General features: G+C 49.0%; 1 protein-coding gene across 4 annotated transcripts in view; it reads left to right on the top strand.

Moving 5' to 3' along the window:
* Positions 1-854: 854 nt before the first annotated feature.
* Positions 855-14,129, top strand: part of Rgs10 (regulator of G-protein signalling 10) — a 45,886-nt gene continuing 32,611 nt past the window's right edge. Inside the window, exons 1-2 of one of the 4 annotated variants that reach the window (XM_030242942.1) lie at positions 2,171-2,295; positions 7,987-8,169. In XM_030242942.1, coding sequence (XP_030098802.1) covers positions 8,163-8,169 — 7 coding nt within the window. In that variant the 5' untranslated portion in view covers positions 2,171-2,295; positions 7,987-8,162. Of the gene's footprint in view, positions 1,209-1,299; positions 1,781-2,170; positions 2,296-7,986; positions 8,170-14,129 lie in introns of those variants that run through there. The other 3 variants (XM_017312270.2, XM_006508139.3, NM_026418.2) reach the window with 3 other exon arrangements.

The following is a 14,129-nucleotide window of genomic DNA, read 5'->3' as shown; positions in this document are numbered from 1 at the left end:
CCCAGGATCAGAGCTGTATCTCAGCATAGGCCTTTTACTTTATTCTGGGTCTGATGCACACGACACGTGAATGTTGGCTTTTGGATCTTTGGACATTATGTATGTGAGTGTTTTGTCTGCCAGGTATGAATGTGTAGCGTACGTGCGTCTGGAGCTTGCAGACGTCAGAGGAGGACATCAGATCCCCTGGGACTGGAGTTACAGATGACTGTGAGAGGACATGGGTGCTGGGAATTGAACCCCAGTGCTCTGCAAGAGCAAGCGCTCTGAATCACTGAGCCATCTCTCCAGCTCCCAGTACCGATTTTGTGAGTCAAACAAAAAAGAAAATTAAATTGTTTACTCACTCTTAGCCCCGGTCTTTTGACAAGCTCACAGGACGGAGAAGGGGACCTAAAGCTGCTAACCTTCCCCATTATTTCCCATTGTCTAAGAAGCTTGGAGCTGTTCTCTCAGTACGGCCTCCCTCGGAGCATGTCTTAGACCACACCAGGCTTGCTGCCGGCACGGTGGGAAGAACCTGGCTGCTAGTGCTGCTGGCTTTGGCTGCCTGTGTCTAACTTCTACTCCATTGTGCTAGAGTCTCCTCCTTTCCTGTGTTAGCTTCGGTGTATTTGTGATCAGCCTCTGGGGACGCTTTCAATGGAGGTGGGCAGGGAAAATTTTGTTACTGTTCTCAGAATGCAGTGATCCCACTGGGATGGTTTGGTTTTGCCTTCTCTCTCTCCTTCCTTCCTTCCTTCATTCCCTTCCCTTCCTCTTTCCCTCTCTCTCTCCCTCCCTCCCTCCCTCCCTCCCTCCCTCCCTCCCTCCCTTCTGACTCCTTCCTTCTGACTCTCTATGTAGCTGCCTTAGACATTGCTATGTATATCAGGGTGTCCTCTAACTCAAAGAATCTTCCTGCTTCTGCCTCCGGAGTGCTGGGGTTGCTGGGATTAAAGGAGAGCACCATTATGTCTGTGTCTGTGTCGGTTTAGGCTCAGCTTTTACAGAGCCTATGACCCAAGAGCTATTTCAATGGCCAGGAAGCTTGGGGGGGGGGCGGGCGGCAATAGCAGCTGGAGACATTCAGAAACCCCGGCTTGGAAGCCACACTGATGGTGCTCACCTGCAAGCCGCAGCTGAAGACCTCTGCAGCCTTCAGGGGACGGAACATCCTCTTTGGATAGCACAAATGGCCGTGTTTGGAAATGATGGAGTGGGGAAGGGTAGGCAGAGAGATGGTGAATAACCACAGAGGGCCAGGGCTGAGGTGGCGTTGGGACTGCAGGGTGGACAAAAAGGGAGGAAAATAGAGCAAAATGGGAAGCTCAGAATAGAAGATATAAAGGAAAGTGCCAACTAGTGAAAATCCTGCGAAAGAACGCGCGCGGGGGGTTGGGGGGGCGACTGGGGAATGGTTTAGAAAAATAGCAATTAGCACAGCTAAAAATAAAGACCAATTTCGAGACAAAGCCAGACCCACAAGGAGAAAAATAAAACTCGCCAGAAAGACAATTCCTTGCAAACCGAATGCTCAAGAAAATGGGGCTAACGACACCCCCCTCTTGGGCTGTTTGGTAAAAAGAAATGGGAAACTAGATGAGCGTGGAGCGCGGCGCTGAGCAGGTGACTGGCACCAGGAGGAGCGTTGAGCCCGGCGCTGGGATCTACAGGATTCCGGTAGTTGAGCGCAAAGGTTCTCCTGAGACTGCACCCAAGTGTCGTCCAAGTTAAAAAATGTGCTGGCGCGCTCAGATCCACTCTGAAACCGCAGAGGCTCCAGACAGCGTTCTCCGAGGTTTGTCCCGGGGCTTGGAAGCCCCGGCACAGGCGTGGCGTGGGCCAGAGTGGGCGCCCACTCGCGGCGGCTTGGCTCGGGACTCTGGTGACGCCTCCCGGGCATTCGCGGCGTGAGCAGGCCGCGCGCCCACGGAATCGGGTAGACCCGGGGGCGATCTGGGAGGTGACTCGGGCCTGGCAGGGACACCGAACGCTGTATGTCTCCAGGCCGCGAGGGGAGGGACCGGGATGTGCGCGGGAGCTGAGGGTCACCCGGGGCCACCGCGCCCTGCCCTGCGCGGGTAACTGAGGGCTGGACCCAGTGCCCACGGGCGCGGGTGGGCAGGGAGAGGGGAGCGCGGCGGGGAGGAGGCGGCGGGCGGAGCCTGGAGGGGCGGCGTCGCGCGGGCTCCTCCTCCTCCTTGCCCTCTTCGGGCTTAGCCGCCGCGCTGCCCGGCTGCTCCGTCCTCTGGACGCCCGCGGCGATGTTCACCCGCGCCGTGAGCCGACTGAGCAGGAAGCGGCCGCCGTCTGGTAAGCGGTTGCGGGCGCTTGGGCGCGGGAAGGACGGGGTCGCCGGGTCCCCTGGCGCGGCTCGCTGTGCCGCCCGGACAGCAGCCGCGCTCCTCCCCGCTCGCTCTGTCCCAGCCGCGGCGGGAGCGCAGAGCCGGGGAGCCGCCCGGGGAGGAAGTTGGGCTTGAAGCGGGAGTCAGAGCAGCTTTCTTTCTAGAGAAGGTCTGGGAACCACGGGAGACACATTAACAGCCCCTCACTCCGAGGCAGCGTGGGAAGCCAGGCTTCCCTCCTGCGTGCAGCCTCTTTCTCGGGCGGAATGGGAAGGATGCTCCGCCGGACCTCTGCATCCCCGGAGTGGCCGGCCCCGCGGCGCCAAAAAAAGTGGAGTCCCAAGGTGGCTGCACACCAGGGCGGGGGAGGAACTTGTGTGACACGGCGGGGGAGTCACTTTGTTTTTCCCCCTGAACCTGCCTGACCCACAGTTTGGGGCAACTTGGCAAGACAAAGAACCCACGGTGCAGAAATGGTGATTTGAATCGTGCCATCCTTTTTGTTCTTAATAACACCTAACACTCTTTGATGGCTTAGGTTGTGGCCAGGAGCTGTGTTGACACCTTGTGTGCTTTCTCTTGTCTTCACCATTAGAGCAGCCGCGTCGGAGGGGTGGGGCTCTAAAGCCAGGGTGTTGGGTAACCTGCTCTACTCTTAGCTGATGGATTTTTTTAAACGTAGGTTTATTTGCTTGACTCTGGGTTCGGGGTTCAAAGGCTTGCTTTTCTGTCGCCCAGAGATTCACTACGCTTTAGCCGGTTTCCTCTTTTCACGTAAATATCAAACGTGGTTAAGCGGCTGCAATCAGACATAGACCCAATCCCTTGGCCACCACTCGACAGCTGTGCAACTTCTTTGTGACTGGGGATGTGCAAAGGGTAGCTTTAAGTGCTTAATTGGAGACTCCCCCCCCCCCATCAGCCACATGCAAATCATTTCATTAATTATTTAAGACAACCCCACTAAAGTCAGATTCCATAGAGTTATTGTAAAGAGTTTGCACTGTTGTCTTAATATGCGTTGAAATGCTCCATTAGTGTTCCCGAGTGGTCACATTCCCTTGTGATGCTGATGGCTGACACTGAGTGGTGGTCAGATTCTAGGCACCGGAGTTAAACTCCAACCTTGACTCTGCCACTCCGCCACACTGAATAATGAATGTCCTTGGACCTTTCTGTGCCGCAGAGCTGTGCTGGTGCTGGCTCAGTGTAGCTTGCAAGAACCAATTGCTAAATGTTCAGGGCATCTGGGAACTGGTTGCTACGTCATAGGTGGACTGAAATGAACTGTGGTGGGACATATCAACATATGTCAGACATCAAGGCTGGAACAGTGGATTTCAGGAAGCTGTGGACTTAACTACATACTTAAATTTTATTTTAGATCATATTTATCATGTGTATGTGTGTGCTCGTGTGCGTCTCTGTGTGTGTGTGTGTGTGCATATGTGTGTTTGCATGCTACAGCTTGTATGTGGAGGTTAGAGGATGACTTATGGAAATCAGTTTTCTTCTACCGATAGGTCCCAGTAGTCAAAATCAAGCCGTCAGGTTTGGATGTAAGCATCCTTACCCACTGAACCGTGTTGCTAGCCATTAACTACAGGTTTTAATTCTGATAAGGATATGCTTACATTACTAATAGTAGGATCAGCAGTTAAACCTGAGAAGCCCCAAGTGCAATGCTGGATACATGATAAAGGTGTGGGGCTTACTAGTTTCCTTTTCTTTCTTTTTCCATCATGTAGGGGAGTTCCGTCTAGCCTTGCCTAGGTTGCTTGCTGCTTAAAATTATATTTGGCCAGAATATAATACAAATAGAACCACTGAATTGTGACAGATACCTGGATTTGGGATGCTTTTGCATACGGCCAGATTGCAATCCCAAACTGAAAGGCAGTTTCACAGTCATTGCTAGCATGTATCTGTTCCAGGGCAACAGACTAACCCTGATGAAGCTTGCCCACACCAGTGATACAAAGGCCAGCAGGGAAATAGCAGTGCTTGGTGTTGGATGTCTATATGGCCAGAGCCCAATTTCCTTGAAATCTGTGGGTATAAGTTCTGCTGCCCTGTGAAAGGACACGAGCCCCTGCCAGTTTGGTCACTATCATCACCACCCAACATCAAGAAAAGGAGCCAAGTGAGAAAGGAGGGAGGGTGAGGGCTCCTTACAGAGATGCTGTGCAGCAGGCAAGCCGTCTGCAGGACAGTTAAGGATTTGGGAGAAGGTAATTTTGATGTTTTTTTTTTTTTTTCTTGTGGTGCTAGAGGTGTGCCCAAGGCCTTGTATATGTAGGCAAATGGCCTGCCCCAGAGCAACACCCCGCCTGAACTTCGCTTTTAAAGAGGTTTTCCAGAGTATCCTACTGAAGCCCCACCAAAGCTGGCCGTACCCCTGCGGGAGCCTGGGCTGGGCTTGACTGCAAGCCTCTCTCCCCCAGAGCATTCTATGTGAGGCTGAAAGAGTTAAATCTCATCAAAGATGGCATCTGTAAGTAGAGAGCTGGAAGCCCCACCTGTTTCTAAGGTTCGCAGTTGGAGGCTCTATGTTCTGCCTATCAGGTAGGGGAAGCAGGGGGCCTTGATAAAAGTCAGACCCCAGTTCCATCTTGGGGAACCAAGGGGAGCAGGAAGAGTCACAGCTTCGTTTTTTAGCAAGTACCCCAAGTGATTTTTGTGCTGAAGTGTGAGGAACCCCCAGAGGACCCTGGCTTGTACCCACAACCCACACTGCTAACACCTGAGGAGCGCCTACCTCAGAACCAAAGTAAAAGCCACACCCCTCCAGGCAGACTGCTGGGTGGTCTGTCAGAGAAGTCCGCTTTACATTATCCTATTAAACCTTGGCAAAGCTTTCAGAGTTACTGCTGGGCTTATGTTTTTAGTCTGTACAGAAATTTAACGAATTTGTTCTTAACAGTTTTACAGTGGAGCGTCTTGGCAGTTAGGGAAACTTTCCTCTGTAGAGACTCATGGGGTGGACCTGGGGCTTGGAAGAGAGCAAGGCTAGCCTCCAAATGTGGAGAGGCCAGGAGGAGATGGCCTTTTTGTCCAGATGACGTCAGCTCGATCTGCTTGGGTTCCACTATGAGCAGCCTGTGGATGACATGGGTGGACAGGAGGTGCGATGTGGCTTCAATGGCTGTCACTTGTCCATATTTTGTCTTTCATTTTCTTAGATGCCCAGGCAGGGTCTGAGCTGGCCATTGCCTAGAGCCTTGCTTGCCTGCCCCTTGCTTGCCTGCCCCTTGCTTTCCTGGGAAACCCTCCTAATGCTGGCTTCTGAGGACTCGTTTAGACGGTACTAAATTTATTGTGGTCGCTTCTGCTTCCCCCAGATAGCTAGCTGTCCACTGCAGCAGCCCGGCGGGTGGCAGTGAGAGAAGAGGGGCCTCAGGCAGGCAATAGCAGCAGCCCCTTGATAAGAGCTGTCAGGAGGCGTCTACTACGTGAAACAGTCTGTGCAGACATTCAGGGACAATTTTTTTCTTTGGACCTGGCTCCCATTTCTTGAGGGCCATGCTGAGTGCTCAGGGTCGCCTTGCTGCCTCTCTGTCTGATCTGTCCTTCTTTTCAACCCAGTTTACTGCCCCTTGCTCTGCCTGCAGAGCTATTGGTTATCCCTGTCTCCTTGAGGGTGTCCTTCTGGGCCTGACTGGTCCTCTGAGCCCAAGAGTGGGTTGTCTCAGAAATTGGGACCCCAGGAACGGGGGACTACTTTAGGGCTACTCATCTCCAAAGAAGCATACAAGATTAACCTGTCTTGGGCCCTCCTCTGGAGCTACCTGGATACACATCTCCTCAGCCACCTTGTTAAATAGTTAATGAATAAATATGCGGGTGACAGCTTCCCCCCTGCCCTTCTCCTCCATCTGGGAATTCCTGGTCTTATTTCCCCCTCAATTCATTGTAAACCTGTGACTAAAAGCTTTCGTTTCTCGAATCTTACAGTCCCCTTTCCTTCCCAGCTTCCTCAGCCAGCCGTCCTGAGATGTCAGTCTCCTCCATTGAGTTGCTCCTTCCTTCCATTCATCCCTTTGTGCCTTTTTTCCTTATTGGGTTGCCGTATATTCTCAGCGATTGTCACCTGTTTTCAGTGGCTCCCTTTTTTCCTTTCAGCACCTCTTGATCAGGTGCTTAGCTTAGCTCATTCCTCAGAAAGTATTGATCATTATAAGCTATATTCCGGACTACCAGATGTGAGGTTGACCCTTCAGGAACACATTCCTTTTGTTCTCAAGGAATGCATCGGATGGAGCATAGAAAGAGAGCAGGTTGGTGAAGGGATGTTTATTCAACATCAGGACCAGGGCTGGATCTCCAGAACTCTGAGGGTGGTAATCCCAGTACTGAGACACGTGGATCCCTGGAACACACTGGCCAGTGAGTCTAGCCTGTTTAACACTCCCAGGCTGGGGAGAGAATCTATCAAAAGACAAGGTGGACAGTGCCTGAGAAAAGACACCATGGACCAGCACAATGTCCACCAGCACACACAGGGAGTAGCTCAATTAAGAGACTGCTTACTTAGCAGGCACAACTCTCTGAATTCAACCCCTAGGACAACATAAAACTGGCCGTGGTAGATCTTAGCACCAGAGAGGTAGGAGGATCAGAAAGTCAGCCGGCAGTGGGGTGGCGCACGCCTTTAATCCCAGCACTTGGGAGGCAGAGGCAAGTGGATTTCTGAGTTCGAGGTCAGCCTGGTCTACAGAGTGAGTTCCAGGACAGCCAGGGCTACACAGAGAAACTGAGAAACCCTGTCTGGAAAAATCAAAATAAAAAAAAAAAAAAAAGAAATTCAGGATCATTCTTGGCTACATAGCAAGTCACAGCTAATCGGAATATATATGCCTCTTCAACACACACACACACACACACAGATGCACACATACATACATACACACACACACACATGCACACACACAGATGCACACACACACACACACACACACACACACACACACGCACACACAGATGCACACACACATACACACACACACACACACAGATGCACACACAGATGCACACACACATGCACATGCATACATACACTCCCCCTACACACCAACACTCACATTCAAAACAATGTAAAACAAAACAAAACACACATGACAACAACAAAAACCATCCCCCTCCCCAAACCAAGAAAGCTAGCAAGCAGGAAAATAAATGTATGGGCTAATTCATGAATGATAGTGAACTTGGGAGGCTGGAGCTGAGGGTTTGCTGGGAGTTTGAGACCAACCAGAGCTACACAGGAAGACCTTGCCTTAAAAACCTCCTCCCCTCACACACAAAGAAAGCATGACTGATCCCGACAAACTGCGTTTCCAGGATTTGGGATTAGCCCAGGGCCTATGTGTGTTGGGTAAGTGCTCTACCACTGAGCCACACCCCCAGCCCAGAAGTCCTTTATCTTGAAGTGAGGTAGAGCCAAGGAGGAGTGTGGGAGGGAAGGTACTTTATGCATCTGTGCCAAGCCCCTTTCCTGGAGACAAGGAAAGGCAGGCAGTGACAACGACTTGGGACTCTAACCATTTTTTCAGGGTCTTGGGGGGCCATGATTGTTTTTCTGGGCCTCTGGCTGCCTAGAAAGTGGGGCTTCTTGGGAGGGAACACACAACTGTCTGGCATTCTTATTTCCTTCCCCTAGTCAGTGCTGGAGACTGTGGCCATCTGTTGTTTAGTCCACCCAAAAGAGGATGTTGAGAATAGTTTTCTGTTTGGACCCAAGAGCGTCAGGGAACCCTGAGCCCCTGTTGTTCAACACATCAGCTCTGAGAAGGCAACGGGCACTTGGTCTGCTGGATCATCAAGGTGGACCGGAGCATGGAACGTAAGGGCCAGCCCTTCCTGCAACACCCTCCCACCCCTGAACATCCTCAGCTTGCGGGGCGGGCAGAACCGGGCCTAGGGAGGAGGGTGTTGGGTTGAGGCAGGCACACTGGTGACTTCTGAGGGGCCGCTAAGCACACTTGCTCCATGAGCAGAGTGTCACCGTGCACCTTCGGAGCTGTGCCTCCCTCTACGGCCTGTTTTCCTGTTCCCGTCTTACGTGCCACTTCTTAGGAGGATTGTTTTAAAACTTTTAAACTTCATCTTTTTTTTTAATTTTAATTTTTTTTTCTGCTAACTGTAGTGAATTTTCATGTCCTCAGTTGGGCCCTGGCACACCTGTAAGGTCGTTCTCAGGGGCTAGATACAAATGATAAATCCGTAAAGCACTTTTTAGATACAGAATTTCCATGACCCAGTTTCTGTGGAGACTTAAGTAGATCACCAGTTAAAACAAACAGATTCTCTGCTTCTATATTGGGATGTAACTTTAAAAAAAATGTATTTTGCTTGATGTGGTATAGGTGATAGGAACTTTCTGAATAAGTTTTGTGTGCATAGCTTTCCCTTGAAACTACATGCAAAGGAGAGTATTGTTTGTTTCTCTTCCGTGTTCCCTTTCCGCATTTCATTCTTTCTTTATGGGCCAGGGTCTTACAGAGTTTACAGTGTTCTCAGAACTCTGCTATGTAGCAGAGGCTGGCCCGATTCTCTTACCTCTTACCCTTCTAAATACTAGATTACAGATGAGAGGCACTACCCCAGGCTGGAAGGAGAGGGCTTGAAAGGAAGGTGGGGAGTTCTGTCTAACTGCTTTGGAATTTGGGGCTAACATCTCTGCCTTTTCCTAGATATGAATGTCTCCTTTGTCTCCATCAACGTGCTGTGGATTTATGGGTACTTAGAGCAGAGTCTGTGAGAACGTCCGTTGCCTCTGCTATTGAGGAAGTTGGATGTTGAGAGCTTGTTAAAATATTATTTGGATTGGGGAAATGGTCTGTTGCGCAGGGTCCTTACACGGCTCTCCCTACGGAGTCATAGCAGAAATCTAAGCTGCAAGCGTTCAGGTCTGATGACTGCCCCAGATGCCCTTTGAGTATGGATTTCTAGGGAATTCCTGTCTGGAGAAAGTCTCGATTAGCTGTGACATCATAGCTAATATAAATAATGTATGATGAAGTGGATCGCAAGCAACAGGCTCCAGCCATCTGTATGCCAATGCTGCGTGCATCTTCGAAGACAGGCTTTTACTGAAGTCAGAAACCACCCAGAACAGCACAGATGGAAATGAAACTGTCTGCAGTGTGCTGTGTGCTGGGTGCTCCCAGCTTAGTCTTACAGGGCTTCTACCCTGACTTCCCCAGCATGGAATTCACCCCAAGTTTCTGTCTACCTACACTCTAACAATGTAATTGTTATTGGTCAGTCTCCTGTTCCTTGACCCCACCCCTACCCCTTCTCTCCCTCTCTCCAGGATCTCACCACGTAACTCTGGCTGAATTCTCTGTATAAACTAGGCTGGCCTTGGACTCAGAGATGCGCCTGCCTCTGCCCCGCAAACACTGGGACTAAAGGTCTGCACAGCCACACCCTGCTGTTCTTAGCCTCTTCAAATCTGCTCCTTTCTGACCTCTCGATGTAAAGATGAGCAGAAATCAAAGTTAAACAGTCATAGAGCCCCGTGAGAAAGGACAGGTTCCCTGGTGCCAGACCACCGGCCACGGACCGAGACTTTCTTTCTTTGCAAGTCTCACATCTCAGCGTCCTCACCTGGAAAACGGGGACGTAATAAATGTCACACGAGAGTGCTTTCAACCCACAGCAAAGTGTGGCCCACAACCTCACACCTGGAGGACAAATTGTAAGTAGTTTTATCATCAGCTGAAGATAAATTTACTGAAAAAATTAGGCCCAGGCATGCAAAAAAGAAATTTCGGAGAGCTAGAAGAACAAAGCAACACAAAACAAAGAAAAAAACAAAAACAAAACAACCCCCCCCAAACAACAACAACAACAACAAAAAACTGGCCAGGCAACAGTAGAACCCCCTTTCTTCGTCATAACATTTTAGAGTTGAAATAAACAAGCAAAATATAAGCAGACAAAATTGAGACAAACTAATACCACTCCAAATTGCTGCTTCTAGCCCGAGAAATCTTAAAGCTGCTAAGAAAACATGTTTAGTGTATTTTTTTTTCCACCTGGGCATTTTAAGCCTGCTTTCTTGCCTATTCACCCAAAATGGAAACTTGTCGATGAAAATGGATGGGTAGGACTGGAGAGCTGGCTCAGGCAGTGAAGTGCTTGCCCTGAATGTGAGAGGACCTGAGTCTGCTCCCCAGGCCCAGGCAGAAGAAGCCAGTTCACTTTGTGATTGTCACCCCAGGGCTGGGGAAGCCAGGCCAGGAGGATCCCTGGGTCTCCGGGCCAGCCAGCCTGGCAGAACCAGCAGATAAAAGTGAGAAATTCAGACTAAAAAACCAAGGTGGAGAGGGGCTGAGAAAGACCTCGGGAACTGACCTCTGGCCTATACATGCATATGTGTATGCACACACACAGGTAGCCATGCACAAGAATGACAAAATATCTGAATTTGGGAGACTCTTGGATAAGGTTTGGGCAGCTGTGAAATCTTGGGTTTTTTTTTTTTTAATGTTTTAATTGTCATTATTAGTACTAATTATGGTAGCATTTTGAGAGGGTCTCCACATATAGCCCTGACTGACCACAAGCTCCCAATGTGGACTGGCCTGGCCTTGAACTCTCAGGATCCTCCTGATACTGCCTCCATGTATGGGATTACAGATGTGTGCCACCATGTTTTTACGTTTAGAAGTAAGCTTGCTTGCTATTGATAAAAGCTGTTCTTTCTCTTTCATGTTACTAGGTAAAATACCATGTTTAACGTGAACTGAGATAGCCTGGGATCCCTTGGTCTATATATAAACAAAATAAAATTTTCTGAGCAGGGGACACTGAGTCACAGCTGTGCTGTGCGACTTCTAGGGTGATGCCAGATGGAACAGGCTGGTGATCTGTTTCATGGGAGTCTAGAGATGATGGGCTGCTGCGACCTGGGTGAGGTTGACTGTGTCTCAGAGCTCCTGTGTTGAAATGCAGTTTCCATTGTGAGGTATTAGAGTTCGGGCCTTTGAGAGCTAAATCAATAAGCCAAAACAAACCTCTTGCTTTATAAAGTAGCTTGCCTCAGGTATGTTGTTATAGAAATAAAAAAAAAAAAAACAGACAAAATATAGATGCCATTAAATGAATTGTGTTTGCGGATGTTGCTCCAGGACTATCTGTCTGTTGTAAGAACAACAACAACAACAAAAGTCTTAATTTTCAGAATGAAGAGAGGAGGGGGAGGAGGAAGTGGAGGACAGGAACACAGCGGTAGAGCACTTGCGTAGCATGTGCAGGGTCCTGGAGTCAATCCCCAGTATTGAAAAACAAACAACAAAAACCCTTAAAGTCAATCTGAAGTCTTGGAAAAGATCCAAACCGAGATCCGAGGAAAGAGAAAACACATGACAGGAGCCGGCAGAAGAATCCTGTGGGAAAGTTACAGTGGCAGAAACGGCCAAACGGGGAGGCTTTAGTCAGGAGAACTGAAGCCCCAAAGCCTGCTTGGCAGCTAAGAGTGCATACTGGTGGGCCCTGAAGACTTGGAGTTTGGTTCTCAGCTAGCTGGTCCAGCAGTTTGCACCTACCTGGAAACCCAGCTCTGATGCCCTCTTCTGGCCTTCTCAGGCACTGCACTCTTCAGCACATACCCCCACCTAACACACACACACACACACACACACACACACACACACACACACATACACACACACAAACACACACTTAAGAGCTCCAAAGCCGGGGCTGTCGATTCCCAGCAACCACATGGTAGCTCACAACCATCTGTAATGGGATCTGATGCCCTCTTCTGGGGTGTCTGAAGACAGAGATAGTGTACTCACATACATGAAATCAATCAATCAATCAATCAATCAACCAATCAATCAATAATTAATATATATACATATACATATACATATACATATACATATACATATATATATATATATATATATATATATATATATATATAAAGAGCTCCAAAGTCAAAACACCAGTAACTAAAGCTTTTGCAAATCCCTCCCCTGAATCACACAGTGTCGTTTTTATTTTCTGATGTAAGGGAGATGGCAGCCCTGGAATGTACCTATGAGGGACTACCATTTTCCAGTGTTGCAAGGACCCTGGAGTCCCGTTGAGGCAATCCTAGTGGGGCAAATAGGTGTTGCTGGTTCTGTGTAGCGATTCCTTAGATAAGTTGTTTTCTTGGACTTTTGCTTTCCAGTCTAAAGAGGCAGTAGATCTGGAATTGTATGACTTTGTGTATGTGTGCGTGTGCCTGTGCGTGTGTGTGTGTGTGCATGTGCGTGCATATGCATGAGCATAACGCATGATGTGTGGAAGCTAGAAACTGATGCCAGTCATCTTCCTCAGTCACTTTCACCTTGTTATTTTGGAACATGGTTTCTCACTGAACCTGGGATTCTGGGATTCAGTTAGACTATCATGTCAGTGAGCCCCAGGATCCTCCTGCCTCTGTCTTTTCAGCACTAGAATTACATAGGTACTGCTGCTCTGGCTTTGTGTGTGGGTGCTAAGAATGGACCTCAGGTACCAAAAGGGCCAGCTCACTTCTTGTTCAACTGAAAGCTGCCACAAAAAGTTAATCCACAGATTGGTCGTCAAGAGGGTGCTTTGCATTTCCTCAGCGGTGGAGTCAGCTCTCAACTGCCTGGGCACAACCCACCATGTGCATTTATTTGCCAGAGAGCAGGGCAGTGAAACCCTGGCATGGTATGGTTGATTATTTAAGAGTGCCAAGAATTTCTGCGTCCTTTCAGACTAAGGTTGAAAACGTGGAAAGGAGCTCGTGGCTGCCCGAGGTAGTTCCTAGAATAGTGTGCTTGTGTCCCGGTGTTTATTTGCTCAAGAGGATCTGCTGGGGCAGTGGAGTAAACGGTCAAACTGTGTTTTCGGGGCAGAGAACAGAAGGTAAGTTGGAGGAATGCTTGGTGGAAGGAGCTCTCCTTCGGGAACCTCTTGTAATGGTTTTAAAAACCTGCTGTTTGTGGAAAGACTCTGTGTCCAGGGATAGACATTCCAGAGTAGATATGGGGCCAGGAACTCATTTCTTACCCACAAGCTGGGGAGTCACTTTGGAAGGTCAGCAGGGTGATGTGATCAATTGTTCTAGGGAGCTTGCTTTGCCAAGAGGAGTGGCACTTCCACAAATCCTCTCCCCCGGTGAGCACCGGTGCATAGACCCTAGGTTTCTGATGAGGTTCTGTTTTATAGAGGTGCAGAAAAAGGACTCCAGAAGAGTAAGAAGTTAAGGTGTCAATTTGGGAGTGGTGGTACACCCAGGCGAGTCCAACCCTGGAAAGGCTAAGAAGGAAGATTGTGAGTTTGTGAGTTCTAACCCAGCACAGGCTACATAGTAAGGCCCGCTCTTTCAAAACAAAACAAAACAAAACAAAACAAAACAAAACAAAACAAAACAAAACAAAACAAACAACAAACAAAATCAAGGTTAGGATGTGTTATTTTGCCCCCTAAAAGGACATCAGTTGGAAACTATTAAGTCTATTATTCTCTTTCCCTCCCGCCCCCTGTGTGTGCGTGTGTGCCTGAGTGTACAGGTGTGCTTGTATGTGTGCATATGTGTTGAAGCCAGTGGACAACTTTAAGGGATGTTCCTTAGTAGCTTTTTATGGAGATGGGATCTCTCAGGAGGCCTGAGGCTTACCAGTCAGCTAGGCTCACATTTGGGTGCTGGGAATCAAACTTGGGTCTCCATGCCTGTGTGAAGGCACTTTATCAACTAAGTCAGCTCCTCTGGTCCAAGTCTGGTATATTCTGATACAAAATATTTCACTATTATGGTTTCCTAGTTGT

Source organism: Mus musculus, chromosome 7, assembly GCF_000001635.26.
Source record: "Mus musculus strain C57BL/6J chromosome 7, GRCm38.p6 C57BL/6J".
Lineage (NCBI taxonomy): Eukaryota > Metazoa > Chordata > Mammalia > Rodentia > Muridae > Mus > Mus musculus.
Note: the sequence above shows the minus strand (reverse complement) of the source record. Positions and strands in the feature narration are given on the sequence as shown.